General features: G+C 46.2%; 7 protein-coding genes and 1 non-coding gene across 8 annotated transcripts; 3 read left to right on the top strand and 5 right to left on the bottom strand.

Annotated features, from left to right (window-relative positions):
- Positions 1-30: 30 nt before the first annotated feature.
- LOC111075452 (exonuclease mut-7 homolog) lies at positions 31-2430 on the bottom strand. The gene is made up of 3 exons (XM_022368743.2): positions 1589-2430; positions 535-1520; positions 31-478 (listed from the first exon to the last, which is right to left on the bottom strand). The coding sequence occupies exons 1-3, from the start codon at positions 2353-2355 to the stop codon at positions 345-347; spliced, it is 1887 nt and encodes a 628-aa protein (XP_022224435.1). The 5' UTR covers positions 2356-2430; the 3' UTR covers positions 31-344.
- Positions 2431-2862: 432 nt separating this feature from the next.
- LOC111075487 (nucleolar complex protein 2 homolog) lies at positions 2863-5324 on the top strand. The gene is given in 3 exon segments (XM_022368807.2): positions 2863-3938; positions 3995-4058; positions 4061-5324. Coding segments are annotated over 3 exon segments (2322 nt in total). The 5' UTR covers positions 2863-2891; the 3' UTR covers positions 5272-5324.
- LOC111075489 (NADH dehydrogenase [ubiquinone] 1 alpha subcomplex assembly factor 2) lies at positions 5280-5879 on the bottom strand. Its single transcript, XM_022368808.2, has one exon. The coding sequence runs from the start codon at positions 5785-5787 to the stop codon at positions 5320-5322; it is 468 nt and encodes a 155-aa protein (XP_022224500.2). The 5' UTR covers positions 5788-5879; the 3' UTR covers positions 5280-5319.
- Positions 5880-6453: 574 nt separating this feature from the next.
- On the bottom strand, positions 6454-8413 carry LOC111075484 (5'-3' exonuclease PLD3). Its single transcript, XM_022368802.2, is given in 4 exon segments — positions 6454-7031; positions 7086-8128; positions 8131-8188; positions 8190-8413. Coding segments are annotated over 4 exon segments (1479 nt in total). The 5' UTR covers positions 8298-8413; the 3' UTR covers positions 6454-6761.
- Positions 8414-9097: 684 nt separating this feature from the next.
- LOC111075467 (probable aconitate hydratase, mitochondrial) lies at positions 9098-13621 on the top strand. The gene is made up of 4 exons (XM_022368760.2): positions 9098-9269; positions 10728-12365; positions 12433-12936; positions 12996-13621. The coding sequence occupies exons 1-4, from the start codon at positions 9237-9239 to the stop codon at positions 13185-13187; spliced, it is 2367 nt and encodes a 788-aa protein (XP_022224452.1). The 5' UTR covers positions 9098-9236; the 3' UTR covers positions 13188-13621.
- Positions 13622-14383: 762 nt separating this feature from the next.
- LOC111075450 lies at positions 14384-15788 on the top strand. The gene is made up of 2 exons (XM_022368741.2): positions 14384-14883; positions 14944-15788. The coding sequence occupies exons 1-2, from the start codon at positions 14449-14451 to the stop codon at positions 15178-15180; spliced, it is 672 nt and encodes a 223-aa protein (XP_022224433.2). The 5' UTR covers positions 14384-14448; the 3' UTR covers positions 15181-15788.
- On the bottom strand, positions 15785-19393 carry LOC111075449 (GMP synthase [glutamine-hydrolyzing]). The gene is made up of 9 exons (XM_022368740.2): positions 19286-19393; positions 18917-19221; positions 18394-18694; positions 18221-18317; positions 17794-18163; positions 17530-17722; positions 17069-17470; positions 16808-16999; positions 15785-16746 (listed from the first exon to the last, which is right to left on the bottom strand). The coding sequence occupies exons 1-9, from the start codon at positions 19373-19375 to the stop codon at positions 16645-16647; spliced, it is 2052 nt and encodes a 683-aa protein (XP_022224432.2). The 5' UTR covers positions 19376-19393; the 3' UTR covers positions 15785-16644.
- LOC121405527 lies at positions 18751-18887 on the bottom strand. Its single transcript, XR_005968625.1, has one exon.
- Positions 19394-20834: the final 1441 nt, after the last annotated feature.

The following is a 20834-nucleotide window of genomic DNA, read 5'->3' as shown; positions in this document are numbered from 1 at the left end:
ATTCGTTTCGTATAACAGAGAAAAATAAAAAAATTTAAAAATGTGAAAAATTTAAAGTATGTATACAAAAGTATTTACAAAAAAAAAAAACAGAAAAATAAGATTAATAATAGAATTCCTTCCTTCGGGGGTTGTTGCTTTTGATTTTCAATACATCAGATTTGTCGTATAGACACGCTTAATAAGGAGCTAGCTGCTCATTAAACTTACTTTAAATACTCTTCAACTTTAACATTGAACTTACGGTTAAGAGGGTAGAGGGTTTGGGGAAACAAAAGTGCATTTGTTTCAAGGAGAATCACCAGACAGGCTGAGAGGTATCCGTATCCTGGGCTGATCGCTGATCATTTGACATTGGCATTGCCGCCGCGTTTCAGGAAATTGTTGCTTGCAATGCTCTTGTCTATGGCCACACTGATGTTGGGCACGCGATTCAGCAAAGTGTTGTAAATGAGCATTAGGCAACGGGCATCGATGGCTGCCAAAGGGATAATTAATATTTCTGATTCAATAGAAGTGCTGACCGGGACTCACCTGCATACAATATCTGCTCGCGACGCAACGGACGATTGGCCCAATTCGAACATTGATTTGTCTTGTTAAGCTTCTTGCCCAGGCAAACCAGCGACAAATCGGACAAGGCATCGCCCGCTCGATTGACATTGCCAAAAGGCAGTTCAATGCCAAAGCGTTGCTTCTTCAGCTCCAGCCAAAGGCTGCGCAGATCGAGGTAATGATGCGCCAACTGCAGGCGCAATTGCAGCGGCAGCGACCGCTGCAGCACCGCCAAGTCGCTATACATGGAGAAGCCCACCTTCAGGATGTTCATGTTATTGAATACATCCGCTCCGAGGGCACGCCAGTGATTCGCTGTGATGCTCTGCCTGGCCAGGCAATCAATCAGGTAGACATTGCGCACGGTGGCAATTTGCAGCAGACAGAGCTGGCTCTCCCCGCACACATTCTGCACCCACTCCGAGTCCATGTAGATGATATGTTCGCGCTTCAAATGGCCAAGCATACGTTCGAACTGTGATGCCGTGTCCACAGTGAGAAGGCATTCGTCTGGCAGATCCATGGTCAGGTACATATCACAGCCAGTGGCCGAAGATGTGGCCCCGTTATCATTTGGGACTTGAGGCGTTTCCTCCTCGTTGATGCCGCGTGAGATCTGCGATAGAATGTCGTGCGGACAATCCTTGGGATTCAGTTTGAACTCTTTGTACCAGTAGACGGCTTCGTTGCGTGAATCCTGAGCCCCCGCCACATATCTGACAAAGTCCACCTGGAGGGCATGATCAGAGGCATGCACGCTAACCATCTCCCGAAAACTGGCCAGGTTAATGCGCGACTTCTCGTACTCTCGAAACAGATAATGCAAGTAGCCGCAGGTTTTTGTAAACTTGTAGTTGGGGGTGACGGTATCATCGAAGCCGTATTTCTTGGCCAGGCGTGCCACCATCTTCGACATGGGGCGATAGCTCAGCACATTATGTGAGATCTTCACATTCTTGTAGCGGCTGTAAGAGAAATGGAGGTTACTTGAGTGTTTTTAAGATTGTATTGGATTACAGGTTGGATTACGCACTCCAGAATGGGCTCGCAGAGCTCAAAGACGGACTTATCTTTGTGCAGCAGCGAGTCAAGAAACTTAACAAACGGCAGGCGCTGGGATGTCGCCTGGTCCAGGTACTCTTCGGCCAGCGGCAGCTTCTCCTGTGCAATCAGTGGAAACGCCAGCTCCAGCATATCAAATTCGTGTGCCACCTGCAGGCTAATGGCCCACTGGGCCACCTCCTTGTACTGGCCAGAGTCCAGCATCTCGCGCAGCTTGGGCAGCAGTAGCTGGCGTATCTGATGCAGTCTGTATGCCTCGATTATGGCCTTGTTTAGCGAGTGCACACCCGAGGTCTTGACAAAATTAAATGCTATCATGCTGGTGTTCTGATCACAATCGAGCTGTGGATAATCCTGGTGCAGTTTACACACGGTGTCCAGCACAAAGAGTGACAGGCTTTTCGGCTTTATGTTGCTGCAGTCGGGACAATTGGCGAAAATCTTCAAAGCCAGCAGCAGCGGCTCTTTGTGATCCTTCAAAGCATTGCCGAGATCCCGGCCCAGGTGGGGCGACTTGTTCTTGCTGTACATGTTCCATTTTTCGCGAAACACTGTGAAGAACTCCTGCGCTTCAGCGTCCAATGTGGCATCAAAGTTTGTTCCATTAATGCCAGCACCTGTTGTGATGTTCTCCAAGCGCTTTATTTTCAAATTTGCCATGTAATTTTCAAGTTCATCCTCGTCATCCTCGAAACCGGCGGGAATAGCATTGTACACCTTAGCCATCTTGTGGGCCATTAAATTTGGCCCAAGTTGCAATTGCAATTTTGCGAAACTTTTGCCTGCCACTCCGAGTCGCAGAGCAAAAAAAAAAACAGCGCTGCCAACTCTTTTGAAATTCCAACAACAGTATATAGATATGCTAATTTTGCAGAGCTAGATTAGTAGGTAGTAGCTAGATTTTTACTATGCGACGGCAGCTTAACGAAACGATGAGAACATATGCATGAGAGACAAAAATAATATACTCTATATTTATTTATTTACGACAAACTAAACGGTGTGGTTTAATGATTGTTTTTGAACCTGCTATGAGCAATAAATCGGAAAAGCACAATAAATGGTGTTAAGATGAACGAAGAAGATAGTTAATGACAAATAATTTCAGATCGAAAAAGCCATAGCTAAAAATAGATTTGCCAAGTTTGTTTTAACTCTTTGGGAAATGATGGCAGCGCTCTTTTAGTATTTTGGTATTTATGGTACTTTTCAGCGGTGTGGCAGCTCCAAATAGGCGGCACACGTGCATTTTGTTTTAGTTTTGCTCTAAAAAAATGAAGGTGGCAGCGAAGAAAGTTAAATCCTTGGGCAAACTCAAGGCTGGCATCAATAAAAAACAGCCCAAACAGGAGGCCAACAGAAAGACGGTTGCGAAAAAATCAGAAAAGCTGAAAGATGAGAAGGAGATCACAAGGAAACCCAAGCAGAAGGCGGTGGTGGTTTCCAAAAATGTGAAGCCCCCAAAGAAGGCGTCAAAGAAATCACACAAAGAGGACCTGGAGGGTCTCAAGCAGATAGATCCAGAGTTTTACGAGTTTCTCAAGACAAATGACAAGAAGCTGCTGGATTTCAATTTAATGGACAGTGATGAGGAGGACGAGGACGAAGGTGAGAAAGAATCGGCGGCGCAGAAGGACGCCGATAGTGACAGTGGCGACGACGAGGAGAACGAAGAGAAGTACCACAAGCCCAGTGACGATCTAGCTGTGGCCAGCGATGAGAGTGATTTTGAGGAGGAGGGCGATGGCGAGGATGAATCCGCTGCTACCGGTGGGACTCAAAAGGTCACCCTAAACTTGTTGCGTCAGTGGGAACAGCAGCTAGGCCAGGCCAACGTATCCATTGACATTGTGCGTAAAGTGATTCAGGCCTTCAACTCGGCCCTGGCCAGCATCTCCGCCGATGGGGCGGACGGTGGCGAGAACCAGCCAAATGCTGCCGCCTTTAAAGTCGTCGGAGCCGCCTCCTTCAATGGCGTCATCCAGCTGTGCGTGCTCCACCTGCAGCCGGCCATTATCCGAGTGCTGGGCGTGAGGCCCAACAGCAGCCTGCCGCTGCACAAGCACAAAAAGTGGGTCAAGGTGCGTGGCTGCCTCCGCTACTACCTCACCGATCTGATACGCCTCGTGGAGCAAGTATCGAGCGCTAATATACTGGGCGTTCTGCTCAAGCATCTGCATCAGATGGCTGGCATGGTTGCTCCCTTCACGGCCCTGGGCAAGACCATACTGAAGCGTTTGATTGTGCTTTGGGCGACGGGCGATGAAACCGTTCGCGTGCTGGCCTTTCTCTGCATCCTGAAGATAACAAGGAACCAGCAGGTAATAACCTACTTCCCTGCCTTATTCTAGAAGCTAATAATCTCTCTCTTGATCAGGGCACAATGCTGAACCATGTCCTGAAGGCCATGTACCTTGCCTATGTGCGCAACTCCAAGTTTGTCTCCCCAACACATTGCCGGGCATCAACTTTATGCGCCGCTCGCTCGTGGAGATGTTCGCCTTGGACTTGAACGTGAGCTATCAGCATGCGTTCCTTTACATCCGCCAGCTGGCCATTCACCTGCGCAATGCGGTGATCTTGAAGAAAAAGGACAGCTTCCAGGCCGTCTACAACTGGCAGTTCATTAACTCGCTTCGCCTGTGGGCAGATCTGCTGGGCGCCAGCACAAACAAGCCGCAGCTGCAGCCTCTGGTCTATCCATTGGTCACCATTGCCACGGGCGTGATCCGCTTGATACCGACGGCCCAGTACTTCCCGTTGCGCTTCCACTGCCTGCAAACGCTGATTTCGCTGGCAAAGGAGACGCAGACTTATGTGCCGGTGCTGCCGCTGATTGTGGAGGTGCTGCGGAGCAACACCTTCAATCGCAAACACTCGGCGGTGTCCATGAAGCCGCTGCAGTTCACATGCGTCCTCAGGCTGAACAAGGGTCAGCTGGCGGAGAATGGATTCCGCGATGAGGTCATCGAGCAGGTGTGTGCCTTGCTGCTGGAATATCTCGCTCACGAGTCGGCTTCGCTGGCCTTCAGCGACTTGGTCGTGCCGGCCGTGATGGCAATTAAGGCCTATCTCAAGGAGTGCCGCAATTCCAATTACACACGTAAGCTGAAGCAATTGCTGGACAAGATCCAGGAGAGCAGCAAGTTCATTGAGCAACAGCGCAGCAAGAGCACCGTCACCTTTGACCTTAAGGATGCTCAGGCGGTGGCAGCCTGGGAGCAACAGCTACGAACCAAGCGCACACCCCTGGACATCTACTATGCTAGCTGGCTGAAGACACACGAGACAAAGAAACGACGCCAGGCGGCCCAAACGGACGACATCAATTCCGACTACGCTGTGCCGAAGCTGAAGCGACCGGCGCCCAAGACGGGAGTGCCCGTGCGCAACGAAAACGGCGAACTGGAGCTGTTCCCCTCAGACTCCGAGGATGATGAGGGCGGTCCGCACATCCCAATGGATGACGAAGATGATGACGACGAATCTGATGTTGAGCAGCCCAAGCAGAAGAAGGTTAAGGTGGCCAAGCCAGAGAAGAAGACCCAAAAGGCTGCCATTCCAGAGCCAACGGAGGAGGCAGCTGTCGATGATTATGACGAGACCGGGGCGGCTGTGGACATAGTTAAGGACTTGGATTTGAATGATTGGTAGAAGAACACTAAGCTACATAATTAATATATTTACACATTACAAATTCATTTAAAATATCCCTACTTCTTTTCTGGCGGATCTCGTTCCCGGTATGAACTCGTAATCTTTGTATTTGGGAAATGTGCCGATGGTTGGGCCCTCCACTTGCTTGGGCATGGCCTTGTCATCCTTATCCTTTGCATAGGTGGCCTCCAGCTCGGCAGCATTTCGCTTTTTCATGTCCATAATTTGGAGATTTTTCACCAGCTCCTCACGGGTTGGTGGCTCCTCACGACGTCCCCTTAGCCAGGCCTCCCACTCGGCGGTTAGTTCTTGATCGAAGGCATCCTTTTCTGCCGGCTCGAACCAACGTGAGGATTTGCGCTTGCCAATGGACGGGTTTGCCGGGATCTCAAAGTATTTGTTGCCGAAATAATCTTCGCCAATGTAGTTGCCGCGTAACTGGCGCGGTCGCAATGATTTCCAAAAGTTTTTGAAAATAATTCCAAAAATATCACGCGTCGGTTTCTGGGCCATGCTTCTGGATTTTTTTGTTTTTATTCAAATTTGTAGTGAAATTAAATTGAGATTTGGGTAAATGAATTGAGGTTAGGTCTGACTTTTATTATGACATTAACAGCTGACGGGCTGGGTAGTGCTGCAAAGTGCCAGAGGTATGTACGTACGCATAGCCACTTACCATACATATGTACATTATATTCATAGATGTGTCAGTTTATACAAGAGAAATGTCGTGAGTTTGGAGGACTTTCCCAGGTCTTCGGCTCTGGTGTCGGCTCAGCTCATGATATAAATCTGACGCCACAAAGCTCATCAATAGCCGAGTCTGTGTCTGTCTGTCCGTCTCGTTTTGTTCTCAGAGACTATAAGAGCTAGAGCAACCCAATCTTGTTTCCAGACTAATGTGATATCACACTGAATCAAGTTGTTTCAAAATTTTGTCGCGCCCCCTTCCACGGAAAACACATTAACGTACAGAATGACCAATTCTATCAGATTGCCGATGGTTTAGGTCGGATCATTATTACATACAGAATAAAGAAATTATCACTTTGCCTCGGGCAGTGTGCTTGGTTATTCACAATTATCTGTCTGTCCCACAGAGCGCAAGGCAGTTCATGTTACTGTTCCTGATACTGACTTTATTTAACAAACTTAAACTATATTTATAGGTAACAAAAGGTACAGAAAGTGCCGAGTCTATAAGAATAGGGTAAAATGGAATGGGAATTCAATTAATGTGGAATTAATATATTATTGTGCAGTTGGGCTGAGGAGCGAACGCATCCTTAAAAGAAATCGCTGCAGAAGGGGTTATTGTTGTCTCAGCTATAGTGCAGTGTCGTGTGTTATGAGGTTTTCCGTTAAGTGGGTCAACTTTATTTATTCGATACGTGTGTACTTCGTAATCTAACTTATGCATAATTCTGCGACTGAACACGAGGTTTTCTAGGAACGTTGCTTCAGGGTTAAGCGAGGGCTAGGCGTATTTAAATTCGAAAATTGTGCTTCAGTGGCAGCGAAAACGGACTAAACCAATCGCGATGGAAAACAGCTAGCAAATCTTTCCGAATACTGTTGTTATTGTAGTCCATGTCATGCAGGATTAGTCCAACGCCAGCCGAGTAAATGAAATGCTCTCCCGACCAGCTGGAGCTGCCAATATAAGCGACATCCTCTGTGACCATGTAAGAATTATGATTGACACGCCCGTGGGAGATCTTCTCGTGTTCTTCTGTGGTAGGCACCACAAAGCGGCGCTGCAAAACGGTAGGAATTATTATGTGCACCTATCATTGTGAGTGCTCACTTACAACTTCTATGTCGACTTCTTCTCTCAGCTGGGAAAGGGCTTGCAGCGACCGCAGAAAGTGATCTTCGCTGGGATCGGAATACTTCCACCAGGATATGAGTAGTTTGATGGCCACTCCCCTCTCCACGGCTGCCTTTCGCAAAGCGTTATCTATATGCGGCCAATATTCCAGCTTTCCTTGGTGCCTCAATAGCGGAAAATAATCCACCAAAGCAATGCACACGAGCTCGGTGGCCTTTTCGATGGCATCCAGGATGACATCTAGTTCATTGGCACGCCCTGTGGCCGCCAGCGAAGGCGGTGAGGTGGAGACGTAGGCGTGGATGGTGTAATTCATGTTTACATTTAGCAGCAGTGGTCGTCGCTGATTGATGTGCGTGTGATAGAGCCAGGGCCAGTAGTTGGGGACATCGTTGCCGCCCAAGTACCAATATGCCTTGAATATCTTGGCCAGATCACGCGTTAGATGGGGACAGTTTTGGCCCAGGACACCCATTTCCTTGCGCTGGCTCAGCGAACGCCAGTCCATGTTGGCGCTGCCCAGGTAGAAGTGCTGTCCATCCACAATCCAGAGATTCGCGCGCAGCCGCTCAACTGCAACCACTTCGGCAGCACCGTAGTTGGATAAGATCCTAGCGTCCGCATGCCAAACGCTCTCCTGGCTACGGTTCAGGGCGATTCGTATGCGTAGCTTTGGCCTGCCCGCGTCACCGTTGGCGAGTAGACGATGAAAGAGCCGATCCCCATGCTGCGTGCTGCTGCTGTCATTGACACCGACGCCGCGCAGTGTCCAGTAGGGTGCGGCAATGTCCAGAGACTCCTTGGCGCTGTCTAGTAGCTGCTGCCAGCCCTCAAACGTGCTCATCCACCGGGGGTGGTTACCGCTGCTGTAGTTAAAGCCTATAGGCAGGGTCTCCACCAGCTGGAGTTGGCATGGAAACGCGGCCTCAACGGGGACAGGGGTGTTTGCGTTTGCCCCCTCGTTGCGGTGGAACGTCTCCCAAGGCAACAGCAGCACTATCAGCACAAGCACGAACAGTATAAAACGGGTATGATGTACCCATGGCCACAGCAGCACAATTTTCGCTCATCTCTCGCCGCAATAGTTGCAGTTGGGTCGCCTGCAGCAGGAGGTGGTTGCAATGTGATCTGCTTGAGTGGCCACTGGCGTGTAATCCACGGGTATTTCCTGCACCCCACGACGCTCTGACATGGCGCTCGGCCCTGGCTGACTCTGACTGCGCTTTACCAAACATGTTTCCCAGTGTTTTACTTATTTATTATTCGCACAGGTGCTACAAATGGCCCGCCTACGCAAACAAACGGCCTAGTGCTGGGTAGCGCAAGCGAGCGCTTATCAGCGCACGCCCTCGCACACTGGCGGGAACCCACCAGTGCTGCCAATATTTTTGAGTTAAATAAAGCTTGAATGAAAAAAATAGTCGAACATTTTTCGACATCAACAATTTCATTATCATTCATTCATTGTTCTGTTGCGCTCTCGTTAAACGTTTTGGAACATATAATAATCAAATGATCTGCAGATTCCATTGCAGTATGTTGACCATCAAATAGGCAAATAGATACTTCTGTTCAGAAGTTTTTGTGGCCCCCCTACAAAAGTTTAGTTGTGAAATAGCTGCAAAAAACGCAAGATTTATCCAACACATCTATGCGGAGCCAGTAGGTGAATACCGGGCTTGGCTTTCAAACCACACTTCACAAACATTTTCTTAATATTAATATTAATATTAATATCTTCCACCACTATCTTTGTTCGCGATTTTGTAAGGTTTATAAACATAGAGATGGAAGTGCCGAACAGGGTTGCATTCTTGCTGATAAGCCATAAACACTATCGCAAAATGATACCCAAAGTGCCAGCTTTATTAAAAAAATTCCCGTTTATTCAATTTTTTTCCGCCATTTGATAAAAAAAAAGCTAGAGCAGCGGGAAACAAGCTGGCCTGGCAACACTGGAACCCACGGCAGCAGCGCCACCAAGCAGCGGTTCTCTGTGTGTTAAAATCTTCCGGCTGAGAGGGCTGAAAATTTTGATATACGGCTGGGCCTGAACTTGAATTTTTGTGCTGTAATCAAATCCCGACGTGTGCTCTGCGTACTTGCATATTAACCAAATAAACGCGAAATAATGGCTGCGAGACTAATGAGTGCCCAGGCACAGGTACGTTGATGGCGGCGCGTCTTATGCCTGTCCTGCCTCTCGTGTGCTGTGCGAATTCCCAGTAAAAATCGAAACCTACTAACCCCCAATCAAACTTGATAAAGACTGGAGGAACAGTGCAATTAATTATTTGTATACTCGTAAAATCATGCGTATTCATGTGCAGGATCTTCAGGATGAGGAGGAAGTGGCCAATAATTTGACACAGTTCTTTTCTAACCTAAAAACGAAATCAAAAGTTGTTACCTAACACCGAGAGTACATTGTGATTGTGATTCCATCCCTCCCTTGCTTCCCTTCCCTTCTGACAGACGTCTGCAAACGCATCTTGGATGGAAAAGACTAGACCATGGGATGGCATCAGTGGGGGCGGTGCATTTCAATTAACATCATTTTGGATCTATTATAATTTGCATTTACATAACAGCTGCGCTGCCCTCGTTATTTAACCAGGAGATTCGCTAGCATATATCTTGCGTCCGGTCGGGGTCCGTCTTATCTCTGACAGGTTTACTTACATTCAAGATAGTGCAACTAAATATAGCTACAATTAACTGTTTCTTAACAATTCTATCACGCGCTCGTCCATGGAGTACATACATTGCACACCCATGTACTTGTTTTTGCAGAGGCTTCACTGTACTTGTACTGTCTGTGCCTTGCCAACAAGTTAATGACCCTATTTGCCGACGTAATTGCATTCCAATTTCGATTTTGTTTGGCTTTGTTTCGTTTCTAGAATGTTGCAACAATGTAGAAGTTAATCGGGTGATATTGTCTTTTATATGTGATAGTAAATACATATATGTAAATGGTTTATCATTCTGATAAATATACATTTTTGTAAAGTGCATTATTCGTGGCTATGTAGACAGTTCATTGATCTGAATAATTTTGCACAATATATGTATTACTACTCCGTGACTCTTATACAAATTTATGTACATATTATATAGATATATCTGGAATATACTATCAGCTGTCCACGTAATGATCAGTAAACAAGTCTTAATGGCGTCCGAAAATTGTTATAGGTTTTGGTTTTTTTTGTTGTTGTTGTTGGACTGATTCCAACATCTGAAAACCTGCCCACTACTTAAATCATTTGAAAAAAAGTCTATACTGTATATAGTAAATGAAACCCTTATCTAGCATCGAAATATCTGCACATCTAATAACAGCTCCTAATTACGATTTGTACATTTCGTTGATAAGGCGGCTTCATTCAAATTAATGTTGAGAGGGCCCGTGACATGTTAATCAAGTGTTTATTACGCTCTAAACGAATCAATCAAATAAGACACGAGTACAGTGTGTACCCTAACAAAAAGATTTGATAATAAACCCCAAGTAAAGAGATCAGATGTATCGGGGCTGTACTGTCCATCCCCAGACTGTTGACTTTCATGAGAATACATACACATGTGCTAATTAAATGATCTTGATCTGGTTTTTCAGGTGTGTAGGCTGGGCAAAAATGTTGTCAGCGAAGCAGCGATGGTACGTCAGTTCCATGCCTCCTGCTACTCGGCCTCGAAGGTGGCCCTGTCCAAGTTCGACTCGGACGTCTTTCTGCCCTACGAGAAGCTGAACAAGCGACTAGATGTGGTGCGCAGTCGCCTCAACCGCCCGCTGACGCTGTCGGAAAAGGTTCTGTACTCGCATTTGGATGATCCCGCCAATCAGGATATTGAGCGTGGCACCTCGTATCTGCGTCTGCGTCCTGATCGCGTGGCCATGCAGGATGCCACCGCCCAGATGGCTCTGCTGCAGTTCATCTCGTCCGGCCTAAAGCGTGTTGCTGTCCCCTCGACGGTGCATTGCGATCACTTGATCGAAGCGCAGGTCGGTGGCGTTAAGGATTTGGCCCGTGCCAAGGATCTGAATCGCGAGGTCTACGATTTCCTGGCGTCCACCTGCGCCAAGTATGGCCTGGGCTTCTGGAAGCCAGGCAGCGGCATCATCCATCAGATCATTCTGGAGAACTATGCCTTCCCCGGCCTGCTCATGATCGGCACTGACTCCCACACCCCCAATGGCGGTGGTCTGGGTGGCCTCTGCATCGGTGTGGGCGGCGCCGATGCCGTCGATGTGATGGCCGACATTCCCTGGGAGCTCAAGTGCCCCAAGGTGATTGGTGTCAATCTGACAGGCAAGATCAGTGGCTGGACCTCCCCTAAGGATGTGATCCTAAAGGTGGCCGACATTCTGACCGTCAAGGGCGGCACTGGCGCCATCATTGAGTACCACGGCAAGGGCGTTGACTCCATCTCCTGCACGGGCATGGCCACCATCTGCAACATGGGTGCTGAGATCGGTGCAACCACCTCGCTCTTCCCCTTCAACACACGCATGGCCGATTATCTGAAGAGCACCGGACGTGGTGGCATTTCCGCCGAGGCCCAAAAGTTCCAGTCGAAACTCCTGTCGGCCGACAAGAACTGCGAATACGATCAGTTAATCGAGCTCAATCTTGACACCCTGGAGCCGCATGTGAATGGTCCGTTCACCCCCGATCTGGGCCATCCCATTAGCAAGCTCGCGGAGAACTCCAAGAAGAACGGCTACCCCATGGACATTCGCGTGGGTCTGATTGGCTCCTGCACGAACTCCTCGTACGAGGATATGGGCCGTTGTGCCAGCATTGCCAAGGATGCCATGGCCCATGGCATCAAGTCGAAGATCCCTTTCAATGTGACCCCCGGCTCAGAGCAGATCCGTGCCACCATTGAACGTGATGGCATCTCGGAGGTGTTTGACAAGTTCGGCGGCACTGTGCTGGCCAACGCCTGTGGGCCCTGCATTGGCCAGTGGGACCGTCAGGATGTAAAGAAGGGCGACAAGAACACCATTGTGACGTCGTACAACCGTAACTTTACCGGACGCAACGATGCCAATCCGGCCACACATTGCTTTGTGACCAGTCCCGAGTTGGTCACCGCCCTGTCGATTGCCGGCCGTCTGGACTTTAACCCGTTGACGGATGAGCTTACCGGCTCGGATGGCAAGAAGTTCAAGCTGAAGGCCCCGTTCGGTGATGAGCTGCCCGCCCAGGGCTTCGATCCCGGTCAGGATACCTACACCGCTCCCCCAAAAGTGAGTATACGTGATTTTATGTTTCCTTTTGGATTCTACTTACACATTCACTTGTTTTCTCACACAGGTTGGCGACACCGTTGCGGTTGCTGTGGATCCCAAGTCGTCGCGCCTGCAGCTGCTGGAGCCCTTCGACAAGTGGAACGGCAAGGATCTGACCGATTTGACTGTGCTGATTAAGGTCAAGGGAAAGTGCACCACTGATCACATCTCGGCGGCTGGTCCCTGGCTAAAGTATCGCGGCCATTTGGACAACATCTCGAACAACATGTTCATTGGAGCCACCAACTCTGAGAATAACGAGATGAACAACATCAAGAACCAGCGCAATGGCTCCTGGGGCGGTGTACCCGATGTTGCACGCGACTACAAGGCCAACAATGTCAAGTGGGTGGCCGTCGGTGATGAGAACTACGGCGAGGGCTCGTCCCGCGAGCATGCCGCTCTCGAACCCCGTCATCTGGGTGGCCGTGCCATCATTGTCAAGTCGTTTGCCCGTATCCACGAGACCAACCTGAAGAAGCAGGGTCTCCTGCCCCTGACCTTCGCCAATCCCGCTGATTACGATAAGGTAAGACCGGGACCCCATTTAATGTGTCCGAAATAATTGAGAGTTTTTTCTTTTAATAGATCCAACCTACGAGCAAGATTTCTCTACTCAATTTGAACGGTTTGGCGCCTGGCAAGCCCGTGGAGTGCGAGATCAAGAACGGCGACAAGGTCGATAAGATCAAGCTGAATCACACATTGAATGACCTGCAGATTGGATGGTTCAAGGCTGGCAGCGCTCTCAACCGCATGAAGGAGCTGGCCGCCCAATAAATGGCGCAACTTGAACTTACTTAAGATCCCCAGCCCCCGTATCTAAAACGATTCTATATACCCGATCCTATCAGAGCCCAGATAGGTGTAGACACACACTCAGACGACACAAAACGCAAGCAATCAAGTTTATGGTATTGTTATTCAATTTTTTTCAAATTGTTTATAGATTTTTTGTGCTATTTTTTAAAAAGTGAATGGAATATGTTATTGATCACGAACCGAGCGAGAATTGGAGAGAGTTTTATATACATGCATACATAATTATAATTATACAAACATATATTATTATTATTATTATTTTGTAATTCTTGCTTTGTAATGTTTCCTTCGATATCGATTTTGATTATGTTTTGTGAACTTGTCTGAGCAGATCTGCAGATTGCGACGACTATGAAGACAATGAAGTGCGAATAAAACTTAAAGTAAATCTACGTATTAAACTGAATCTTTTATTTTAGCCCGAAATCGGACAATAAACCCAACCTAAAAGCATGAGGATATATGTATATTTGTGGGGGGGGTTATCCGAGTTCTTAACGAATTTTTATATCCTCAGGCCTAAACTAATTTTATCAATTATAAGTACCCGACAGTTAATATTATTATAAATTATGGGGAAAAAACAGAATATCAAGTACTGATCGAGTTTCAATGCTTTTCTGGAGTTTCGGATTTCAGGGAGTTCACCACTAAAAAAAAAACTAAATGCCAATAAAAAAACCATTTCCAATATAATTTTGTCTCAATATGAAGAGTTTTTACATTTAATAATTTGGTATTGTTCAATCCGCACGATCGATGTTTTCATCGAATTTTTTTACTAAAATTTTGACCAAGAAAATTGCCAAAATCATTTAAAATGTTACGTTTTCATTATATTTTTCAAATGTCTACCATTTTAAGAATCGGGAGAATTGGAGATCCAAAAATGTATAATGAATTATAGATTTTTTTATACTGTTAAGATTTTTTAAAACTGTTTGTTAAACCTGTTTATTTACATTAAAAACAGTAAAATATAAATATATTGGAATATAAATACATAATCTTTAATTAAGCGTCTTTAAAGGTATAGAATTTAATAGATTTTAAATAATAAATTAAAATTTAAAAATTTTGTGTGATTTTGTTTCACTTTACAATTTTTTGAATTGTGCATGTTTGACATAATGTCAAATTATGTTCTATATAGATTTTATTTGGTTGTTTTTTTTTTGGTTTTTTTTTTTAACAAAAGTCAAAATTCTCAACCGGAAAGATGAATTGCAAGCGACATGGTGGTGCCACGAGGAGTCGCACCCGCATTCCTCCCGAGCCATCCGCCTCAACGATAAGTGGGGAAATGCCAGAGTTCACGCGTCGAATGAAGAAATATCTCAAGTTGATTGATCTGTACAAAGGCCATGAATGCCTGTGGCATCAATGTAATAGCGATTTTTTCAATTTTTCCCTGAAGGAGAAGGTCTGGCAGGAGATTGCGAGAAAGATGAAGAAAAACTCAGAGAGCGAGCGCTGGAAATTCTTGATCTACAAGCTTCGCTATAATGTCGAACTGGAGCGCATACATCAGCAGGAGGCCAAGTTCCAGCCGGACATTGATCTGGATCCCCCACTGGAATATTCGCAAAAGTTTCAGTTCTTAAATCATATGTTTGACAGAAAGTGGGGTAAATCTCCTTTACCCACTGAGACTGTAAGTTGGCAGAGTTTTTTCTCGGTAATTGGTTCAGTCAGAATCTTCTTCCCTCCTTAGACCAATTCACATAGATCGGCATGCTTTTTGCTGTTGGATTCTGTTAGAAAGAATTGCAGCAAAGTGACATCGTATGCGAGCAAGCTAAAGGATCTGGAAAACCTAAGGAACAATAAGTGCAGCAAGCTGAGCCTTACGCCCGAGGCCTTTCATAGGATACTAGTGGCCACAAGTGGCTCGATGCCACAGTTTGATAAAGACTGCTTAGAGAAAAGGGAACTGACAACCTACCCATAGGAAAAGTGAATACTCAAAAGACTAGAATGCCAACAGAATCATGAAATAGTTGTATAAACGCTTGTAAGTGTTAACAACAGGAATGAACAAAGCCATCTTAAAGATAGAGACTTGCCAGCGTATCCATAGAACCAAGACATGGCACAGACATCGCTATAATTACCGACCACAGCAACTATGATGATGGTGATGAGATTTCTTGATAACTTCATAGAGCATTGAAGTATAACTTTTACAATTATGAAGATGAGAAGAAGCTGATTTCCGGTTTGGAAGATAGTTTTGGACGGGATCTTAAAACATTATTAATTAGAAAGTTGAAATTATTAAAGATTGTAGAGGCTTAGGGCTTTTCAATAGATTTTAAAAATATATTTCCGACACCACCGATCATTTAACTGAAGAAGATTTTTCAATATTTTTGTAATGTACAAAATTTTCCCAAAGTGTATTTGAGGCGTACGCTCCTATATTGCCATGAAATATAACAAGCGCTTGTAAAACGTTTCGGCAAGAGCAGACTGCTAACAAGAGACGAGAAATTCCAGCCCTCCATAGAACTAGAAGAAGAGATAGAAGAGCCAAATCATGATAAAATACTCAATGCTTGTAAATCGCTTGTTCGTTTTATTACATTTTTTCTTGTATCATCGTAATCGGGTTTTGTTTCTTTTATTTTTGCCATTCTTTAAATATAGACGTTTTTATAACAATTCATAATTTTAGCTTATAATATAATATTTCTTGTTTTTATATATTCTTACAATTTGTATTTCTTTTTCTGTTTTGCAAACACATGCCTTTCTTTTGCCCGGGAAAACACTTTCCTCTTACAACTTTTCAGAACTGGGACATTTTTTTTTTGTATTTATTTAATATCTGTACGAAGATATATATATCATCATCTCTATATATATATCATATATTTCTTTATGTATATAACTAAAAATGCGTAAATTAATTGTTTGTTTTACTTTGTTTTTTTTTTTTAGGGAGGGGTTACGGGGTGTAGGCATTTCCTTTTCATAAAAGGAAGAAAACATGCAAATGTACATAATTAGTATTTTTTAGGGGGGTGGGTAGGGCAAACAGTTTGCCTTTCCTTTTTTGCTTAATTGCGCATCAATTACAAACATTTATCGATATTAAGAACCTGATTTGTTGTTGTTTCAAAAGCGGGCGCTATCTATAGTTGTATTTACGCTTCAGTTACTCTCTCCGCTCGTTTCTCGTTTCAATCTCTTAAAGGCAGCTCTCTATCGGGGGAGGGTCAGGTTCAGGATCGTTATCGGGATCAGCTATCAAGCGTCGCTTTGCATCGGGCGGCAAGACTGGATCGTTCGATCGATCCTTCGCTTTTGTCCTACTCTGAAGCTCCCGCATAGTACGATTGCTGCTGCTGTTCGGTTTTATTGTTTCCTCTATTTCTATGAAATGGCTGTTGAAAGATTTGGTTTGAGCGCATCATTCCCACTCAGTGGTACCCGGCGGCTTGGCGGTCAAGTCATAGAGTACCCGCGAGATTCCATCCAGCTTGGTTATGTCGCGCACCATTTGATTAAGGACCTGTCAAGCAACGATAATAGAGATCAATCCTGCATTGCAGATCAACAGATTCCACACATACTTGCAAAGGCAGTTGCACTGATCCAGGCACAGCCGGCACTCCAGTCATAAAGTCGTTCGTTATGAATGGACGCAGCACCACCGATCTTCTGCAGGAGGGCGTCCTATTGATGGGATCCCGATCAAAGTGCACGGGTATCAGAACGACTGGCATCTGTGAGATTTTCCTGTACAATCCAGCTTGCATGATAATCTAAAAATGGGTTACAAAACGCCGATTAGGATTATGGGGCACTCTTATAGGGATTATGAATTCTTGTACCTCATTTGCAATGGCATCGGCTTGCCGGAGCTGCGACAACACCACCGTATTGAGGGTTGTGTGCGTTATGTCTGTGACCAGATACTGGACGGGCTCCCCAAAGATATAGCATACCCGATTCACATTGTGCAGAATGCGCGGTATGATCTTGGCCAGAAAGAGCAGATCCATCCAGTTGGGCTCCTGACTCGTGGACAGACCCACCACATAGCTGTAGCTACGCTTGTCGCCTTGAACACCCACCGACCGTATGGGCAACAGGGTAGCTTGAATCGTGGAGTTGGCAGAGATGCGCAACAGCTCCTTTTGTTCGGCCTCACTGGTGGCGCCCGTCACTCGATTGATGAGCGCATGATTCTTCTGCAGTTTGTTCTTATAGTCCACAATAACACGCACAATTACCTATAAAGAAGGTTCTTTAAATATTATGACTGATGGACGATTGAGCATCTAGTACTTGCCTGAGTCTCTGAATAGTCCTTTTCCATATAGGCCTCCTCGGCGCACAGCACACGGATGGCCAGACCGGGACCTGGGAAGGGTTGACGCTCGACTAGCTCTGGGGGCAGACCCAGATCATTGCCCAAATCTCGTACTTCATCCTTGTGAAAGTCACACAATGGCTCCACAACGCGTCCCGCATTGCGCAGTTCTCTGCAAACAAACAAAAATAAAGGTTTCCCATTAGATGTTTGCCTTAAAGATCAGATTAACGGATGTCTAACCTAATCAGATCCGTGTCATTGTGATGCGTTTTGATTGTTTCGGCATTCGTGCTGACCATATTCGATGCGGACTCAATTAGATCTGGCCTTAGGGTGCCCTGGGCGAGCATAACTTCTTCGGGTTTGAGTTTCAGAAAGGCCACAACATCGTTGGTCACCTTTACGAATATATCACCAATTATCTTGCGCTTCTCCTCGGGGTTGTAGGTCTGACAGAGCATGGGCGTCTCAACGACCGAATATTGGCCGGGTCGCTTCACTTGCGTGGTGCCCTTGAGGAACGTATAGATTTCCTTTCGTACAATCAAATCGATGCCAATTTCGCGCAACGAACGTTCCACCTTTTCACTTTCGTTCTTGCGCATGAAACCTGTAAGAGTATACATTTACCATTGAATTTATCTTTTAAATGAATGATTATGCATACCATTATCCACATGCACGGCAATTATCTGATGAGGATAGAGGGCACGTCGCAACAAGGCTGCACAAACACTTGAATCCACTCCGCCACTGACCAAGAGCTGCAAATAGCAAAGATATTTCAATGTGGGATTAACAAATGATTCGTTAAGGAATCCTTCCTTATGTTCAACCTACCAAGACTTTATTACTGCCAACTTTCTCTCGTATGTAGCGTATGCACTCCTCCTTCCTGCTGCCCATTGTGAAGTTTGGTGTTAGTTCGCAGATTTCATAGAGGAAATTTGATAGCATCTGTTTGCCGTTGATGGTTAGGTCCACCTCTGGATGAAACTGAACGCCATAGATGCGCAACACTTCGCTGTAGATGGCCGTGATAATGCGGTTCGTGGACCAACCCCCCACCTTTAGCTTCTCCCCCACTCGCTCTACGCTGTCCCCGTGGGTGAGCAGTACGGACTGTGTGCGACTCAGGCGGCTGTAAGTAAAAGGATTTCCTGATTAATAAAACAAAAATCGACAGTAAACGGTAGCTACTGTTAAGCCACGTGTAGATCAGTTTATAAACTGCTCTAAACTGAACTGTTCTTGGCTTAAAAGATTACTCTGGCAGCATTGTATCAGCACTCAAATAAGCTTCATCAATTTGAACACTTTCTTTTTGCTGCCATGCGATTATTTTCTCTGGGCTTTCGCTCACCTGAACAGCGGGCACGAGGTTTCAATCTCAATGTTCTGTTGGCCATCTTCCCGGACGTCCGTCTTGAGAACGGTGCCGCCAAACTCTTTGTTGATTAGCTGCATGCCATAGCAAATGCCAAGCATGGGAATTTTCAACTTAAACAGATCCGGATCGTACGTGGGCGCATCCTCGGCATACACAGAGTTGGGGCCGCCGGATATGATTATGCCCCGATAGCCATTATTCCGTATCGTTGCCGCTGGTGTATCTAGGGGCAGTATATCCGATTCAACGAGCAGTTCCCGCACCTTTCGATCGATAACCTGTAAAGCAATCACAAATATTTTGAGACAATGGTAACAAAGGAATAAATACATTGAGCCTTACCTTGCCGTACTGTGCTCCCGCATCCAGTATAACAATCTTATCATGCCGCAGGCCGTTCTCAGCTGTGCCATGAAATATGCTTGAATTCATTTCTTTATCGTTGCAGCACTGCAAATTAGGAATAGAGGATGGGGAGAAGTGTTCGCTGTGAATATCGGATCTCGACTAGCATGGGTTAGCATTGCTCTGGGCGCTTTATATGCACCAGATCTGCGGCTGTAATCGAATCAGAGGCTGCAAGGTTGTAAGCGGGGGATAGGGTCTAGGGGCTAGGGGATAGAAGAGATGCGCTCACATACCGGTAATAGTTTGTGGAGCACTCGTAGAAACATTCAACATGCAGAAAGCCAGGGCAGACGCGACGCAGTGCATCCAACAGAGAGAGAGAGAGAGAGAGAGAGGGAGACACGACACAATTCTACGATAGACAACAAACATTTCCATTCATTTTCCACCATCAGGCAAGGCAAGGGCCGGGCACAGTTTATGGAAAAGTGAAAAGTGCACAGAGATGAATGAGGCAACGAGTGGGCGGGCGGGTGCTGCAGAGCAGTGCGGAGTGTGGCGTGGAAACTCCAAGGCAGAAAACAAACAAAGCAAGAGGCGTCGGTCGGTCGTCTACAAAATGATTTTTCACTCGTCCAGCAGCTGGTGATGGGGCAGTGGCGGTTGTCGATGACATGGCAAACTGATTTTATATACATATACATATGTTTTCCTATATTTCAAATAAAAACTTATGTACTGGCCGCCACAGGAGGAGCAGAAGGATGCGAGGAGGGGGTGGCACGCCTGCTGACCGCGACAGATGACATGCAGAACGCTAAAATGCCGAAAGAGCGTAGTAGAGGAAGAGCAAGAGTGAGTGAGTGAGCACAAGAGACAGAGAGAGAGAAAGAGAGAGAGGAAACTGGGTTGACAGGGGCGAGGTAGAACGAAAAACAGGGAGTGGGGTAACATGCCGATGAATGGCAAGACCAAAAGGAAAATGCGCAGGGAAAATGTGTGGTGTGGTGTGTGTGTGCGAAAAATGTGAAAACAAAAGCAAAAACTGCAATCATCGCCAATCGAAAATCCCTTGCCTTTCTGGTTGTTTGCTCTGGCAACTCTGAATCTTTGGCCTGTCCTCCCTCCACCCTACCAAAACACTACTCCTTGGGGCCAAAGGTGGTGCAGCATTAGGTCACTTGGTTGCGGCTGCTGCTGCTGCTGCTCCTGCTGTGATGTAAGCCGAGTGCTGCTGTTCTTCTCCAGAGCCAGAGCCAATGCACTCGTTGGAATATATACATTTGATAAGGCCAACATGCAAAAGGTTATCAAGCAGCAGCAACAACAACCTCGTGGCTGAATTGTAACATAATATACGGCCCAGGCCCTCACTCACACACATGCACACGCGCAAGCACACACAAACACACGTGTGGTAGGGAGACACACGGTAGATAGGTAGCCTCTCCAGCGCCTGAAGCGGCGCTTATAACCACAAAATGGCCACGATAGAGATGTTTGCAAATAAATCAGCTTGAAAATGGGCAATGCAATGGCTTGG

Source organism: Drosophila obscura, unplaced genomic scaffold, assembly GCF_018151105.1.
Source record: "Drosophila obscura isolate BZ-5 IFL unplaced genomic scaffold, ASM1815110v1 contig_14, whole genome shotgun sequence".
NCBI classification, from domain to species: domain Eukaryota; kingdom Metazoa; phylum Arthropoda; class Insecta; order Diptera; family Drosophilidae; genus Drosophila; species Drosophila obscura.
This window is presented reverse-complemented; position numbering and strand designations above follow the sequence as displayed.

Excerpts from the sequence above, each read along its gene's own strand:
- LOC111075449 (XM_022368740.2), bottom strand. The coding sequence starts at position 19,375 with ATGAATTCAAGCATATTTCATGGCACAGCTGAGAACGGCCTGCGGCAT. Across the intron at positions 19,222-19,285 it reads CGGGAGCACAGTACGGCAAG|GTTATCGATCGAAAGGTGCG; the intron begins GTAAGGCTCAAT and ends ATTGCTTTACAG. Across the intron at positions 17,000-17,068 it reads CCGATGCCATTGCAAATGAG|ATTATCATGCAAGCTGGATT; the intron begins GTACAAGAATTC and ends ACCCATTTTTAG.
- LOC111075450 (XM_022368741.2), top strand. The coding sequence starts at position 14,449 with ATGAATTGCAAGCGACATGGTGGTGCCACGAGGAGTCGCACCCGCATT. Across the intron at positions 14,884-14,943 it reads CTCCTTTACCCACTGAGACT|ACCAATTCACATAGATCGGC; the intron begins GTAAGTTGGCAG and ends TTCCCTCCTTAG.
- LOC111075452 (XM_022368743.2), bottom strand. The coding sequence starts at position 2,355 with ATGGCCCACAAGATGGCTAAGGTGTACAATGCTATTCCCGCCGGTTTC. Across the intron at positions 1,521-1,588 it reads CTCTGCGAGCCCATTCTGGA|CCGCTACAAGAATGTGAAGA; the intron begins GTGCGTAATCCA and ends TTTCTCTTACAG. Across the intron at positions 479-534 it reads CGAGCAGATATTGTATGCAG|CCATCGATGCCCGTTGCCTA; the intron begins GTGAGTCCCGGT and ends TCCCTTTGGCAG.
- LOC111075489 (XM_022368808.2), bottom strand. The coding sequence starts at position 5,787 with ATGGCCCAGAAACCGACGCGTGATATTTTTGGAATTATTTTCAAAAAC.
- LOC111075467 (XM_022368760.2), top strand. The coding sequence starts at position 9,237 with ATGGCTGCGAGACTAATGAGTGCCCAGGCACAG. Across the intron at positions 9,270-10,727 it reads TAATGAGTGCCCAGGCACAG|GTGTGTAGGCTGGGCAAAAA; the intron begins GTACGTTGATGG and ends CTGGTTTTTCAG. Across the intron at positions 12,366-12,432 it reads CCTACACCGCTCCCCCAAAA|GTTGGCGACACCGTTGCGGT; the intron begins GTGAGTATACGT and ends TTTCTCACACAG.